Raw genomic sequence first — 16,519 nt, 5'->3', positions numbered from 1 at the left:
GGTTGTGAGCCACCATGTGGTTGCTGGGAATTGAACTCATGACCTCTGGAAGAACAGTCGGGTGTTCTTAACCACTGAGCCATCTCTCCAGCCCCCTGTTCCTACTTTTTAATTTATATGTGTATGAGTCTTAACCTGTATGTGTGTTTGTGTACCATGTGTATGCAGTGCCCATGGAAGTCAGAATTGACACTAGATCTCATAGAACTGGAGTTACACGTGGTTGTGAGCCACCATGTGGGTGCTGGGCAACAACCTGTACTTTTGGAAGAGCAGCAAGTGCTGTTAGTCACTGAGCCAACTCTTCAGACCCCTCTCCCCTTCTGTTGATTGTGTTATGGTCACTGCTGTTTGGGTATAGGGTTTCTGTAACTTTGGTTGTCCTAGAACTCATTGTGTAGGCCAGCTGGCCTGAAACTCACAGAGATTATCTGCCTCTGAGCCACCACTTCTGACTTTTATTTTTCACTTGTTTATGTGTATGAGTGTGTTTTGCTTCTATACTAGGTGACCATGCAACCCATGTGTGTCTGGTGCCTGTGGAGACCAGAAGAGGACGTTGCAGTGGGTTTGAGCTGCCATGTGGTCACTGGAAATAGAATCCAGGTCCTCAACAAGAGCAAAGAGTAGTACTCTTAACTGCTGAGCCCTCAGCCCACCCTGACTTTGACTTATGAAGTTTGGCTTTGTAGTTTCTTCTAACTTAAAAAATAAGAAGCCAGCAGTGGTGACACACACCTTTAATCCCAGCACTCTGTGGGCAGAGGCAGGCAGATTCCTGAGTTGAGACAGCCTGGTCTACAGAGCAAGAGTTCTGGGACAGCCAGGGCTGCACAGAGAAACTCTGTCCTATCAAGCGACAAAAACAAACAAAAACAACAATAAAAAACCCAAACCAAACCAAACCAAAACAAAACAAAAAGCAACAAATAGAGCTAAGCAGGAATCTTGTGAGTGTCTTGTTGCAGCTTCCCAGCAGCCAGCTCTCTGCAGTCTGCTGGGCTTCCACGCTCTCCACTCACACCTGCGATGTTCCAGGGCAGACAGGGTCTGTCAATCACTCTGGGATGTGGTTGATGAGTGGGCTTCTGGCTTAGAGTCTGTAGTTAGAGGAAGCTCCTTTTACTCAAACAGATCCATGTTTTATTCTGATTAGGAGAAAGAACTAGCAACAGTGAGACATCCCTCCTGTCAGTCAAGTGAGGGAAAGGGGCGTGCCCCTCAGCCTGCTGCCCTTAACAGCAGCAGTTCATGGAGTCACTACCCAGGTTGCTTTTAGCTTCTCACAGACTTGAGACCAGAGGTCATTACCATGTCCTATAAATATTAATAAGCATTACATATTGCCAGTTCTCTCTGCAAAATGAACACATATTGCATGGATATTGTAAGTGATTAGATCACTGCAGGAACTGCAGACCAGGACATGGCAATACCCAAAGGAGCTGTAAGACTTGCAACTGACAGCACAGCTACATGTTGCACATGCGGGTTTCCTGAGTGAGGGAGTTCCAGGATTGACTGGGAGTCAGCAGTTACTTTACCCCTACTGTAATTAGCTTTTTCCCATTTTCTCACTACTTTTAGGGAGATCTTTAGACTTTGTAGCAGTGACTTAACTTTGCTGGAAGCTGTTTATCTATGTTACTCGTTTTTGTTGAGAGTAGCCATGTCTCAGGTTGCATCTGCTGCTCTCTCTTGAGCCAGACACTGAACAAGAACTGGTTTTTGCTTGCACATTTTTCTTCTCTCCATATTTGCATTTGGCCCTGCTCACAGCCCTACGTCCCATCCTCCAGTGCAGCCTGCAGATCACGCTGCAGCTGCAGGCAAGGGCCCAGCTCCTCTCTTGGCTCTTCTCAACTGGCTTTCCCAAGTCTGACAAGCAGCTTCCAGAGGTGGTAGTGGTGGTGGGCGATCTGCCCTCAGGAAGCAGAGGGCTATCCATACTTGTATATCCCAGACAGGGAGGTCTGTCTGGATGTGGGGTAGACAGGCCTCAGTAGACAGACCATTTAGAAGTCATGGGAGAGAGAAGTAGTAACTGCTTCGATCTAACCCTTTCTATTTTAGAGAGAAATGAATAGGAAATATCATTTGGGATGGTCATTGTTGTATCAAAGTTCTGCCTTTTGAATGACTTCCCAGAGCTGGTAAACATTTTTCTGAGTTCCCTTCAGCACACTAACAAGGTTTTATACCAAGGAAAGGGTTTTCAGATTTAGTGCAAGACCAGAGTCATTAACATTCACTAATTTTTATTGAAATCTTAAAATTTTTGTTTGTTTGTTTTTTTGGGACAGGGTTTCTCTGTGTAGCCCCAGCTGTCTTGGAACTTGCTCTGTAGATCAGACAGGCCTTAAACTCAGAGATCTTTCTACCTTGTCTCCTGAGTGGTGGGATTAAAGGCGCGCGCACGCACTGTGATATGCATTTGGAGGGTAGAGGACAACATGGCATCACAGTTTGGGTTGCTATTGCTGTGATGAAGTACCGGGACCAAAGCAACTTGAAAAGGGTTTCCAAGCCCTGTTTGAGGAGAACGGAAGTCCTGGTTGGGGAAGGTGATGCACTCTTATCTGAGATTGGGCACAGTGGCCTGCTTAGCCCTGAGGTGGGCTTCATTGGCTGGTTCCCACGGCTGTGCTCTGTTTGTCAGGTTTACCCTGCCCCAGCTGTGCATTCTCTGGTCGTCATGGTCTGCTGCACTGGGGATACAACCCGACTTAATGGACCCTAAGTAAGGGTTGTGTAGGAAACACCATCCCTAGTCCTTGTTCTTGTTCTTCTGGGTTATCCAGCTCCAGGTGCTTCAGGAGGCCTCTGGTTGTGCCTTCTCCGAGCACATACGCCCAGCATGATCTGTAGTTTTCCATCCCCGGGGGACCAGTCATATACTGATGGTGATGTCCATAAATTTGGTTGTTTTTCAGTCCCTTCCACCATGGGAAACCCAAGGAGAAAAATCCAAATTTACTTTGTGAATGAGTCAACTGTCATCAGGGTTTAGCTCGAGTCAAGCTTCTGTCTGAGCAAGGCCCCCTCTCTGGGTAAATGATTGTCCATCCTCCCTGGATGGCTTGCGTACACACAGGTTTTATGGTGTTTATACTGCTGAAAGTGGGGCTATGGCTCAAGATACAAATTTTCAAACTGCTAAGAATAGGGATTCAATCTACAGATTTTAGAGAAATTGCATTTATATTTCTTTTTTTTTTTTTTCGGAGCTGGGGACCGAACCCAGGGCCTTGCGCTTGCTAGGCAAGTGCTCTACCACTGAGCTAAATCCCCAACCCCTTCTTTTGTTTTTTTAAGACGGTTTCTCTGTACAGTCCTCGCTGTCCTGTACTAGTCCAGGCTGGTCTCAAACTCACAGATTCACCTGTCTCTGCCTCCCAAGTGTTGGGATTAAAGGCATACTCAGCCATACCCGGCTCACTGAGAATCACCCCTACTTTTATCTGTGCAAGCTGGAGTATGAGAATACATGTTTTCCTTGGAGAAAGATGAGATCGACAAGTCAGGAGGTTGTGACTGTGTAGGACTTGGAGTGGATAATCCCCAAGTGCTGTGATTTCTCCTGAGCAAGGCTTTGGAGCTTGTTGCTGTCTGCAGCCTTTCTCAGGCTCCTCTCTTGCTTGTTTGCGTGTAGACTGGGAAGGTGAAATGAGAAGTCAGTGAGGCCACTGGTTAGCAGTCTGGGGAAAAGGCCGACGATGCAAGGTGGGCCTTGTCTCAAAGGATGTTTTGGATGTTATCTTGTTATTTTTTTTCAATTTTGGAGACTAAAATACTGTTAACATGAAACAACTGTTAAAGATTTATTTATCTTTGTCTGTGCATGTGTATGCCTGCAGGAGTTTATGGAGTTTATGGGTGTCATCTTCAGGTGGCTGTGGTGGCCAGAGGCATGGAGTTACTAAGATGTAGTGCTAAGAACTGAACTTAGGTCTTTTGTGTGAACAGCACGTACTCTTAATCGGAGCCAGCTCCAGCCCCTTGCTTGAGTTGTCACTGAATTAGTTTCTCCAATCTATTTAGTGTCTGATAAGTTATTATATATTCATGCGTATATACAAATATTTTCATATCTGACTTTTATCTTCATCTCTAGTGGTGTGAGAGGATATAGTATGAGAGTTATATTATGTATTTGTTTCTTTTTTATTGTGTGTGGTGTGCACATTTGCCATATCATACCTGTGGAGAGCAGAGATAATTTTGGGAGTTGGTTCTCTCCTCTTACCATGTTGAGTTCTGGGATCAAACTAAGGCCGTCAGGGTTTTGTAGCAAGTGGAGTAGCCTGTAGCCTACTGAACCAACTCAGTTGGTTTTCTTCCTTCCTTCCTTCCTTCCTTCCTTCCTTCCTTCCTTCCTTCCTTCCTTCCTTCCTTCCTTCCTTCCTTCCCAGACAGGGTTTCTCTTTGTAGCCTTGGCTGTCTTGGAATTCATCATGTAGACCAGGCTAGCCTGGAACTCAGAGATCTGCCTGCCACCGCCACAAGTGGGGTTAAAAATTTAAGTCGGGGGGGGGGGGAGAGAAGGAAGGGAGAGAGGGAGGGGAATATCAAGTGGGGCAGTGGTAATTTACTCTTTAATCCCAGCTCTTGGGAGTCAGTGAATTCCAGGATAGCCAGGGCTACATAGACTGTTTTAATCCTCAACCCCACCCCTACCCCAATCTTATTTTGTGTTTTTGTGTGTCCCTATGAGTTGTATGCCGCATGAATGTAGTACCATCAGAGACCAGACAGGGCATCAGATCTTCCTAAACTTCTGGAATTTACAGGTCATTGGGACCTGCATGGGTGTTGAGAATCAAACCTATGCCATCCAGAAGGGCAACAAGTTCTCTTAACTGCTGAGACATCTCACCACCCCTAGTGCCCAGTAACTTTTTAAAGACAAGAGCTCCTGTTCTCTTGCTCTTCCCCTCCTGCTCCCGCTCTCTCCCCCTCCCCCCTCTCTCACCACGTGCTCATGGCCGGCCTCAACACCTCCACCCCCACCCCGAGTACCTTTCTGTCTCCACTATCCTCTCAACTCCCCTCCCCATTCCTTGATTAAATTCTATTCTATACTTAAGAGAGAGAGAGAGAGAGAGAGAGAGAGAGAGAGGGAGAGAGAGGGAGAGAGGGAGAGAGGGAGAGAACGCTCATGTTCTTAGCTTATAGCCAAGGCTTGCTTTGACCTTGCCTCCATCTCCTGGGTGAGGGGATTACAGGCTTGGCTGTGTTTTTTTTTTTTTTTTTCCCCCCAGAGCTGGGAACCGAACCCAGGGCCTTGCGCTTGCTAGGCAAGTGCTCTACCACTGAGCTAAATCCCCAACCCCTTGGCTATGTATTTCTGATACAGGCCTTCAGCAGCAAATCTGACAGGAATGAGTTATTCAACCCATTGTGTCTCATATCACGTGTGACTCTCCAACCTTGAGTGAGTGAGATCGCTCTTCATCAAGCTTTGTGTCTGTGTGTGTGAACCCACGTGAACCCAAGGGTGGTGTGGGTGTCTTCCTCACTCAGGTCTCCGTTTGTCTGTAGTGTCTGTGTTTGTGTGTAGGTTTGTGTAAACAAGCGAGTGCTTGAGGAGACCAGATGTGTTGGGCCCTGATGCTGGACTTAGGGGCATTGTGAGCTGCTGGAGTGGGTGCTGAAGACTGACTGGGGTCTTCTGCAAGAGACACAGCTTTTTTTTTTAAAGAGTTATTTATTTTATGTATGTGAGTACACTGTAGCTGTCTTCAGACACACCAGAAGAGGGCATCGGATCCCATTACAGATGGTTGTGAGCCACCATGTGATTGCTGGGAATTGAACTCAGGATCTCTGGAAGAGCAGCCAGTGCTCTTAACCACTGAGCCATCCCTCCAGCCCAAGAGACACATTCCTTTTTTTTTTTTTTTTTTTTTTTTTGTTCTTTTTTTCGGAGCTGGGGACCGAACCCAGGACCTTGCGCTTCCTAGGCAAGCGCTCTGCCACTGAGGTAAATCCCCAACCCCAAGAGACACATTCTTAATCATCTCTTCATCTTGTTATTTTTGGCTTTTGAGACAAGGTCTTTCACTGAACCTGGAGCTTACCATTTTGGCTAGCCGCAAGGACCAACTTCTGACTAAAAATTGATAATAAAAACACCATCTTGGTAAGACTTCATAGCCCAGCAGGTATGTGAGTCACCCTTGGAGTCAGCTCAGCTTCTCAAGAGCTCTGTGACAGTGAGGAGGTGACTCTGTTGAGCCTGAGTTCTAAGATGGGGATAGCAGGTGCCTAGTTTAGATGAGTGCACTGTCTGGCACTAGAGCTTGCTTGAGATGAGGAGGAAAGCAGATGTTCCCACTCACAGGAAACTAGCTAGCTGAAGAACTTTGACCTGGCTGTGGCAGCTTTGGTTTTATAATCCCAGTGAGCTCCAGACAGCCTGGCTGCAGGGTGAGACCAACACAAAGGGCGCTCAGAGGCCTAATTAGGAACCGGAGAGATGGCTCTGTGGTTTAAAGCAGTCGCTGTTCTCCCAGAGGACCCAGGTTCAGTTCCGACCACCATATGGCAGCTCTCTCTCAACTGTTTGTAGGTCCAGTCTAGAGAATCCTATATGTTCTTTGGTCTCTTCGGGCACCTAGGCACACGTGGTATGTATACATGCTGGCAAACACCCAAACATATAAAACCCCTCATTACAGATAAGCATAATTGCATCTCAAGTATCTCTTTGTGTTGGTGCCTGGAGAGCATAGTGAGATTGTCTCAAAATAAAGGGAAAGGCGAAGGAATGGGTTTCTAAGTGATGAGCAACCCTCTTAAACCATGCCCATCAAAAGTGCCCAAGGTCCGTCCATGTTGGCTGGCTGTCAGCAGTAGGCCATTGTGAGGTGTTTCTGCTTGTTTGCAGTACAGCTGACACTTGAGATGGGGTCTGCAAGCCTAGCTGATGAGGCTGGGTTTGTTTGTTTTGTATTTGTTTTAAACTGTACCACACAGCTGCTCCACAACTGGGAGAGAAAGAAATACCCCAAAGCATGGGACAGGAGAAGTATGTCAGTCTGTCTGTACCAAGACAGGCTCCTTTCAAAAGTGTGTTTTGCCTGCCGCCTAGTATGATGTTATGGCTTCCCAAGTATAAGTCCTGCACTGATGGCAGATACCCCTCAGCCATCCCAGACTGCAGTCCTGACTGCGGATGATCTGCAGAGAAGGCATGCAGAGATGCTGTCCGCATACATTTTTTAAGATTGAGTAAGGTTGTGTAATTTGTCAAGAAAGCATAAGTTTTTATTTAGTGCAGAGCACTGCTTATACTCTGTCAGTCAGCAGCATTGTTTGTGTCTCCTGATGAGGAACAAGGGTTAGGAAATACCGTCTACCTGCAAGCTGGCAGGTCATAGTGCTTCAGACAGGGGCCCAAAGTGAAGGAGGAACCAAGAGGTGTGTTTAGGATGTCCTTGCCGGAGGCCTTTGTCAGGGGTCTCTTGTTACAGCCCCGATTGCATAAAGTCATCCCAATGCTTGGTAATCAGGAGTGAGTCCAACCAGCACCAGCCACCCTTTTTTGCCTCTGATTCTCCGCGGTGGCCTTTCTTCTGAGTCTACTCTAGACTGACTGTCTGGGTTACTACTCAAAGTAATCGAGGCTCTTTTTTCTTTTTGATTTTTCTAGTCAGGGTTTCTTGCTCTGTAGACCAAGCTGGCCTCAAAACTATAGATCTACCTGCTTCAGCCTCTTGAGTGGAAGTTGAGGGATTTTTGTTTGTTTGTTTGTTTGTTTGTTTTTTGTTTTTTTAAGATTTATTTATTATATACACGGTAGCTGTCTTCAGACACACCACAAGAATGCATCAGATCTCATTACAGGTAGTTGTGAGCCACCATGTGGTTGCTGGGATTTGAACTCAGGACCTCTGGAAGGGCAGTCAGTGCTCTTAACCGCTGAGCCATCTCTCCAGCCTGAGTTGTTTTTAAAATAAAATTGATATTCTCTCTCACACACTTACACACACACACACACACACACACACACACACACACACAGAAAAACAGACACATACAGGGATTCTATTATAAAGAAGAACAAAAGCTCATTTGACCTGAGTATGCAAGCATATTGATAGTCTTTTTTTTTTTTTTTTTTTTTTTTTTTTTGGTTCTTTTTTTTTCGGAGCTGGGGACCGAACCCAGGGCCTTGTGCTTCCTAGGTAAGCGCTCTACCACTGAGCTAAATCCCCAGCCCCTATTGATAGTCTTTTTAATTTGATTTGTGGTCTAAATTTAGTTCAACCAATTATATAAAGTTAATTTTATATTTTTTATTTATTTTATTTATCTTAAATTTTTCTCTGTGTAACTAACCTAGAGGCATTTAAACAATGTCTTTTTATTTTATTTTATTTTATTTTTGGTTCTTTTTTTTTTTTTTTTTCTTTTTTTTTCGGAGCTGGGGACCGAACCCAGGGCCTTGCGCTTCCTAGGCAAGTGCTCTACCACTGAGCTAAATCCCCAACCCCAACAATGTCTTTTTAAAAAATATTTATTTTACTTTACATATATGAATACTCTGTAGCTTTCCTCAGACACTTCAGAAGGGGGTGTCAGATGCCTATTACAGATGGTTGTGGTTGTGAGCTACCATATAGTTGCTGGGAATTGAACTCAGGACCTCTGGAAGAGCAGTCTGGAAGAGCTCTTAACCTCTGAGCCATCTCTCCAGCCCCCTCGAGGCATTTAAAAGGGAATTGTATTTCCTCTCTCCCAAAAATATTTTATTTAAATATTAAATTAAACATGTCAACTAATCATTTGGCATATGTCTTTCACATTAACATGAGAAATGAAACAATTCTGTCATAGGACAAAACAAGAACCTCATTATAGACTTCTGAGATCACACAGTGTCTCTAAATAGGTGATCCCATTACAGTTCAGTACAGACAGGGCTATGAGGTTCTACAAAACACTGCACACTCACCAAAAAGCAAAAACTAAAAACCATGAGGTTACTGTCCTCCAGAGGGTTGACAGTGACTAGAAGCCACAAAAACTGCCAGAAAGTAAAGTGCTTGTCCTTTCTGACATACAGCAGTGCCCAGGCCTTTGATCTGTGGTATCCGGACAAGAACTGTGAGAGAGGAGGGCTGGCTGCCCCGGATACTGATTGACCGAGTTACCTGAGGCCAGGAAGAGGCAGCACTTAAACCTGATGTCAGAGCATGGTCCTCCCTGTTGGCCCCATGGCCTATCTTGCACCGCTTTCTCTCAAGACAGGCAGATGTCTTCTGAGTCAGATCTGTCGCCCTCCATAGAATGACCCAAAAAGTGTCTCTCCTGCCCACTCAACTGATATGTAGACCAGGGAAGCACCGTGTGTGTGTGTGTGTGTGTGTGTGTGTGTGTGTGTGTGTTTGTTTTAAGATTTATTTATTTATTTATTTATTTATTTATTTATTTTTCGGAGCTGGGGACCGAACCCAGGGCCTTGCGCTTCCTAGGCAAGCGCTCTACCACTGAGCTAAATCCCCAACCCCTTATTTATTTTTTAAGATTTATTTTTATTTTTGTGTATATGGTTGTTTTGCCTGAATGTATGTCTGTGTGCCACTTGTCAGTGTATGGTGCACCTGGTGCTCTTAGAGGCCAAAAGAGGGTGTCAGATATCCTGGAACTGGAGTTGTAGGCAGTTGTGAGTCACCATGTGGTTTCTGGAAATCAAATCTGGGACCTCTGGAAGGGCAATTAGTGCTCCTATCCATTGGTCCTTTTCTCCAGCCCCTAGCATGAGTGTCAAGCTGGCTACTGCTAGTGTTGTTCTGTTTTTGTTTTGAGATAGGCTGTTTAGACCGCTCTCAGATTTGTAATCCTTCCACTCTGGCCTACCCAGTGCTGAGAGTGTAGGCCTGTACCACTAGGCCTAGTGAAAGAATTTGTTTTAAAGATCCATTTGTTCCTTCCTTGTGTCTTCGTGGTGCTTGTGTGCAGTGCTCTGTGGAGGCAGAGGACAGCTCGTAGGCTTGCTCCTCATCTACCATGGGAGTCTCTGGGGTAGAATTTAGGGTGGGATTGACAGGAATTGCCTTAAACTTACTATGTCATCTTGAAGGTCTAAAAGGGGTGTGCTTTCTTATGTTTAGTTAATTAACTGATGTGTATGGGTGTTTTCCCTGCCTACCACTGTTGCATGGTGCTTCCAGAGGAACTAGAGTTACAGTTTTTGGTAGCCTTGTAGGTGCTGAGCCTTGGTCCCCTGGCAGGGTAGTCAGTGCTAACCTAGTCCCACCCCCAAAGGTTTACTTGAAAACTGGGTAATGCTGTGACAGGAGTCTCTTCAGGCTGTTTTATGGTTGTTGACAACTTGTGAATTGGATGACCTAGGAAAGAGAACCAGATGAGTAGTGTGTGTTTATTTCTGTGAGTGTGTGTGCACACGGATGTAGAGTCCAGAAGACAGTGTCAGGATTTCTCGTGTAACTTTCTACCTACTCCTTAGAGGTGACCTCATGTTTTCTCAGCTAGCTTGGAATCCGCGCTCCTGTTAGAGCTGGGGCAGAGGACAGGTGTGGGGTCCTGGGCTTGTTGCGTCACTGCAGGGATCTGAGTTCTAGTCTTTATGCTTTGACACAGGTACTCTTACTGCTGAGCCCTGTCTCCAGCCTTAGTCTGTACTCGCTTGTCAGTAATTCTGAGTTAAAAGTTGCCTCCTGATGTATATGAAAATGAAACTGGGTCTCCTGTCATGTGTGACCACGGTTCAGCCCCACCGTATTGTCAGGTTGGAGATATCTGGATGTGTTCAGGTCCTCATTTGCCTCCGCTAGACATCCGCTTGCCTCAGCTTGCCCAGGTTTTCCCTGTGATTCTATACACTGTGGATCCTGGGGTTTCCTGAGGGACGTCCAGGGATAGAGTGCTTGCTGTTGGCAATAGGCTCTGAGTCTTACCACCATGTTTGAATGTCCACGGCCTGAACCTCCTTTGTATGATTTTGTGTTGCAGAAAGTATAGCTTCTACCATTGAGCTCAATGCACTGTGCGTGAAACTGGAAAGAAAACCAATGTATAAGCCCGTGGACCCCCACTCTCGGATGCAGTCCACCTACAGCTATGGCATGCGTGGAGGTGCCTATCCCCCCAGGTACGTACTTGGGGTGGAAATAGTTTGGGTCTTTCCCTAAAGTGATCTCTGAATTGTGACATGAGTAATGACTTGGTCTGCCTTAGGTTCACCTCTGGAGTTAAGGTATGCCTTTGGTACTGTGCTGGGAACTGTTGAAGCCTATTGGCTTTGCAGAGGCCCAAGCAGGTTCCTCAGAAGCAGCTGCATTCAAGCCCGTGGCCAGACTACATCGTTTCCTTCGCTTTGTGGAACCCTGCAGCACATGTTTCTCAAAGTGTTTGCTGACATTTCGAGATACTGAGACCGAGTAATGCTCAGAAGTGTCAGAGCCTAAAGTGGTTGTAGACCGCCTATAATCCCTAGTGCTCCAGAGGGGCAAGCAGAAAGATCAGCTGCTAAGTAGAAGCCAGGCCAGCCTGGGCTACATGAGATCTTGTCATGTGTTCAAACCTTTGCTGTCAGGAGTGAGATACGAGTGAACAGATCAGTGATGAAAGTAGATGTTTTATTTTCCTCCCTTCCCCTGGCTCAAAAATGCAGGTTTTGAAGTAGAAGTAACCAGACTTTTTTGGACTTGGTGCTGCTAAGATTTCAGAAATGGGGGTCATTTCCAAAATACTTCACCCTTAAAATTCCTGTAATCCGGGGTTGGGGATTTAGCTCAGTGGTAGAGCGCCTGCCTAGGAAGCGCAAGGCCCTGGGTTCGGTCCCCAGCTCCGAAAAAAAGAACCAAAAAAAAAAAAAAAAAAAATTCCTGTAATCCTTGTGCGATGTGCAAGTGCAAAGTGAAGACTTGAGAAAGTGAAGCAAAGCTAAGTTTGCGGTGGCAGCATCTATGCCCATTCTGGCCCCGTCAGTGTAGCCTAGCATGGAGCGTCCATAGCATTTGTCAGCTCCGAGCTCTGCTGTGAGTGTGACTCCAGTGCTCTGCTGATTCACACCGTGTGGCAGCTGTAGGTCAGTGTGGCAGAGCAGCTTTTGTAGTTGCTGACCGGGAAGCAATTCTAGCTATGGACACAGTGACAAGGCCAGAGTACAGGAAAAGTGGGATTTGCTGAAGAAGGCATGGCTGCCTTACCAAATGGAGACTGAAACCCACCCTGTATTTGTAGATACTTTTACCCATTTCCAGTTCCACCGTTACTCTACCAAGTTGAGCTCTCCGTGGGAGGACAGCAGTTTAATGGGAAGGGAAAGATGAGACCACCTGTGAAACATGATGCCACTGCCCGAGCCCTGAGGACTCTGCAGAGTGAGCCCCTACCAGAGAGGCTAGAGGTAAGGTGGGCAGGGCCTGAAACCCCTCACTCCCTTCCACACTGCTGCTGGCAGTTCCTGGGTAAGCCTGGAGAGTGTCCCCTAACAGTCTTAGCAGGGAAGCTGAGTGGCCTTTTTACCCCCTGGCAGGGGAGTGAAGAGCACATGGGGTTGTGGGAAGGACAGAATTCTGCTTCAGTGCTGACACCTATGCTCTTGGAGCTGCTGATTGGTCTAAACTCAGAATGTAGTCCAAACTGGCCTTAGCTCACAGAGCTCTGCCTGCCTTTGCCTCCTGAGTGTTGAAATCAAAGCTGTGAGCCACCACTCCAGCTAGAACCTGTGATTTGTGGTGCTAAATTAGAGAATGTGTCACCTTTGGCCCAGCACCATTTTCTGTAGAAATACTCTCCGTCTTTTGCTAGCACACTCTCCCAGAACATGGTGCATGCATTTTGCTCTCAGATCTGCAGCTCCAGTAGGGATAGATGTGGCAGCTCACTTAGTTCTGGCAGAGGCAGCTCACGAGGACCTCACCCGCTTGGCAGGGCCTAGAACAATGACTCGCCCTGGCAGGGCACCTTAGTTTCTGTGTAGTGTTGCTCTTACAGGGGCTGTTGGAACTTCCTCACAGCTTGGTGACGGCATCTCAAGAATGAGAATCTTTATAGATAGGGAATGGAAGCCAGTTCTTAAAGTGAATTCTCAGAAACTATAGCCTGGCTTCCATCATGTTTCTCGGTTAGGCAGTCCCAGAGCCAAAGGAAGGAGATGAAGCGGCTTATCTCTGTGTGGTTTTTATTTATTTATTTTTTTTAGATTTATTTATTTATCATTATATATATAAGTACATATATATATATAAGTAACTGTCTTCAGATACACCAGAAGAGGGCATCGGATCTCTTTACAGATGGTTGTGAGCCACCATGTGGTTGCTGGGATTTGAACTCAGGACCTCTGGAAGAGCAGACAGTGCTCTTAACTGCTGAGCCATCTCTCCAGCCCTGTGTGGTTTTTATTAAAGATCACATTAGTTAAACTCACCATCCTAACTCTAGCACATGTGTAATCCAGTGACTGCCAGGGCCTCACAGTGTGGAAAAGCACACTTCTGGAAAGGGGTGTTGAAGAATTTGGAATGTTTCCTTTGTTTTTCCTGTGGCTGAAGGTTAATGTTAATGCTATTAGCCTTGAGTTGTGATTGAAAACTATCATGGTAGGAAAGGTATCTTAAGGTCTTTTGTTTTATTTTGTTTTTTTTCCTGTGACTGGAGAGTAAGTAATTCTTAAGCTGACTGTGGGTAGCTGTTTGGCCAGCTCCATGCCACTGAGAAGACTTGTCTCAAGGGTACATGTAGCCTAAGGGTAACACCAGGTGGTCTGGTCCCTCATAAACAGTCAAATTTCAAACCAAACTTTTGTAGGTCTTCAGTTCTCTAAGGTGGAGAGAAAACTAGCTTTAAAACTAGCCAATGAAGAGCAGGCATAAGGGACAGGGAGTGACGTGCCCCTCTACTCCAAGCTGCTTAGGAGACTGAGGTAGCACTGTTCCTTGAGCACCAGAGTCTGAGTCCAGATTGGGCAGTGCAGCAAGCACAGAAAGAAAAGGTGGCCAGGGCTCTTCCTATTCGGGAGTAAGGAGGCCCCGAGTAGTGCCCACCTGATGCTGGTGAGGCTGGCCATTGGAGGAGCTCTGGCTGGGAAAGCAGCCCACCGCTGTTGAGGAGGGAGAAAGAATTGCTTATGGGTCTGGAATCCACAGATCATTCTGGCGTATGCCTGAATTGTGTCCATGGATTTGTACCCAAGAGCTTGTTTCCGGTATCTTATTTGATCTTTATGGCTTGTTTGCCTACAGTCCTGTGGGCGAGCCAGCCTGATGAACTGACCCACACAGAGAAGCCTGGCTAGTTCTGCCATGCCGTTAGCAAGTTCAGCCAGGAGTTGCCGTTAGGGCTAATCCTGGAGATAGAAGTTGACAAATTTGGCAAAAGAAAGCAGCAGTGCGAAGCCAGAAGCTCTGGAGAGGTCTTGGACTGCTGGTGCTGCTGGTGCTGCTGGTCTGTCCTCTCCTGAGTCTGTTGAATTTTGTAGAATCCATCTTTTCAGTTCAGAGAGGTGGTCTGGGCCCTCGGCCCTCCTGGCAGGAGGACTGGTGAACCTTGGTACCAAGGTGGACTCTACCCTGGCTGAGGAGCTGTATCGGTTTGTGCTTTGGCTGTTTGCCTGCTGCACCGTATGAGCCAAGGCTGTCGGGTGTTCTGCTCCATGGCATTCCTCACAAACATGGGTGCCAAGGCCTCTGTAGTGTGCTTGAGCACCAGCCACAGAGCGAGCGACTCCCCTGGGCCTGCCTGGCTCACAGACTGCCGTGCTCACTCTCCTTCCACACTGGTGCTTCCTAAGCACAGCCAGGCCTACCACACCCAAGATACTCTGCTTCACTCCAGCGGCCTTACTAGCTGTGCTCTGACGGTGTTTGATCTGTAGCCTTGGTCTCTGGTTCATTGTTAGGTCTGTAGAGTTAGTGTTCAGAGCCCTCCAACTGTTGATAGTTTGACTGAAAGTTAACTTTTTTTTTCCTTTTTAAAATTTTTTTCTAAATTATATCACCCTGGGTGTCCTGGAATTGACTCTGTAGTCCAGACTGCCTGCCTCTGCCCCCTGAGAGCTGGGATTAAAGGTGTGCACCATCATACCTGGCTCTCAAAACTGACTTTTTTTTTTTTTTTTTTAAGATTTATTCATTTGGGGTTGGGGATTTAGCTTAGTGGCCCTGGGTTCGGTCCCCAGCTCCGAAAAAAAGAAAAAGGAAAAAAAAAAAGATTTATTCATTTATTTTATGTATATAAGTACACTGTGGCTGTCTTCAGACACACCAGAAGATGACACCAGATCCCATTACAGATGGTTGTGAGCCACCATGTGGTTGCTGGGAATTGAACTCAGGACCTCAGGAAGAGCAGTCAGTGCTCTTAACCACTAAACCATCTCTCTAGCTCCTCAAAATTGACTCTTAATTAACAATTACTCTTCTGTAGGTAAATGGAAGAGAATCAGAAGAAGAAAACCTTAATAAATCAGAAATAAGCCAAGTGTTTGAGATTGCGCTGAAGCGGAATTTGCCTGTGAATTTTGAGGTAAGCCTATTTCACATATACAACATTGCCCTACCAAATCCTGTCAGGATTCATTATGGGATCAGCTTTCCCCTAAATATTGGTTTGAGTAGTACTCATAAAGCAACCCTTCAGACTGACAGCCCAGGCCTTCCACTCAGGAGAGCAGTATGTGCTGTTTCTTCCTGCGGGTCCTGTCCTTATCTTGCTTGCCCTGACACCTGCACCATAGCACACAGGTCCTGTCCCTTCCATTGTTCTAGAAAGCAGCTTCACCTCCCAGAGATTATGTCTCTTAAGATGCAGGGTCAGTCAGACTTGCTGTGTGACAAATACCCTCTGGAGAGGGACAGCCTAGAGGGGAGGGGCCTCCATTTAACAGCTTCAGAGGCTTCTGTGAGAGGGCTGGCAGTGCCAGAGCAGACAGTGGAGGAAAAGCACTGGGAGAAAACCACGTCAAGTGTGACTTTTAGTATTAGCAGAGAGGGTTAAGAAGGAAGGGCCAGGGTCAAGATGGACCCCAAAAGGACTGTCCCCAGCAAGCCACTTTCTCCAAGTGCTGGTGAGAGGCATATGGTCAACTTGATAATCGAGACTGAGCACCACAGTGGCCCCAGGATCTATGAGGGTTTTTTGAAAGGGACATAGTGTCCTCATTGTTTAGTGTCTGTCCCTAGCTTGCGACTCTAATAATCATTTTTTAGAGATCTGCTGTTCTAAAGATAGTAATTTCCGGGTTGTTTGTTCAAAATGCAGAATTAATGCATTTCTGTTCCAGACCAGTCCCCATACACCAGAAAAGAGGAGGGATTTTTTTTTTTTTTTTTTTTAAGTTTCCTGTGCTCTAGGACTCATGGAGAGCTGCCTGCCTTTCCCTCTGGGTGCTGAGACTGAAGACATGTGCCACCACGCCTAACCTAATTCCTTTTTTTAATTTTGTCTTTGGGTCTTTTACCTGCATATACGTTTGTCCCATGGCCAGTTAGAGGCCAGTTGAGGGCCATGAGTCCCCCCTGGAGATGGGGCTGGTTGTGAGTTG

The 16,519-nt window shown here is 46.3% G+C and overlaps 1 protein-coding gene across 4 annotated transcripts in view; it reads left to right on the top strand.

Annotated features, from left to right (window-relative positions):
- Positions 1-16,519, top strand: part of Stau1 (staufen double-stranded RNA binding protein 1) — a 45,806-nt gene that overhangs the window by 18,908 nt on the left and 10,379 nt on the right. For all 4 annotated transcript variants that reach the window (XR_015683446.1, XR_015683445.1, NM_001109907.1 and 1 more), the window contains 3 exon segments: positions 10,981-11,119; positions 12,214-12,379; positions 15,403-15,501. Coding sequence is in view for 2 of the 4 variants with exons in the window: in NM_001109907.1 (NP_001103377.1) it covers positions 11,040-11,119; positions 12,214-12,379; positions 15,403-15,501 (345 nt within the window). In the remaining 2 variants the exon portion in view is untranslated.

Source organism: Rattus norvegicus, chromosome 3, assembly GCF_021556685.1.
Source record: "Rattus norvegicus strain SHRSP/BbbUtx chromosome 3, alternate assembly SHRSP_T2T, whole genome shotgun sequence".
In the NCBI taxonomy this organism is placed as follows: Eukaryota; Metazoa; Chordata; class Mammalia; order Rodentia; family Muridae; genus Rattus; species Rattus norvegicus.
This window is presented reverse-complemented; position numbering and strand designations above follow the sequence as displayed.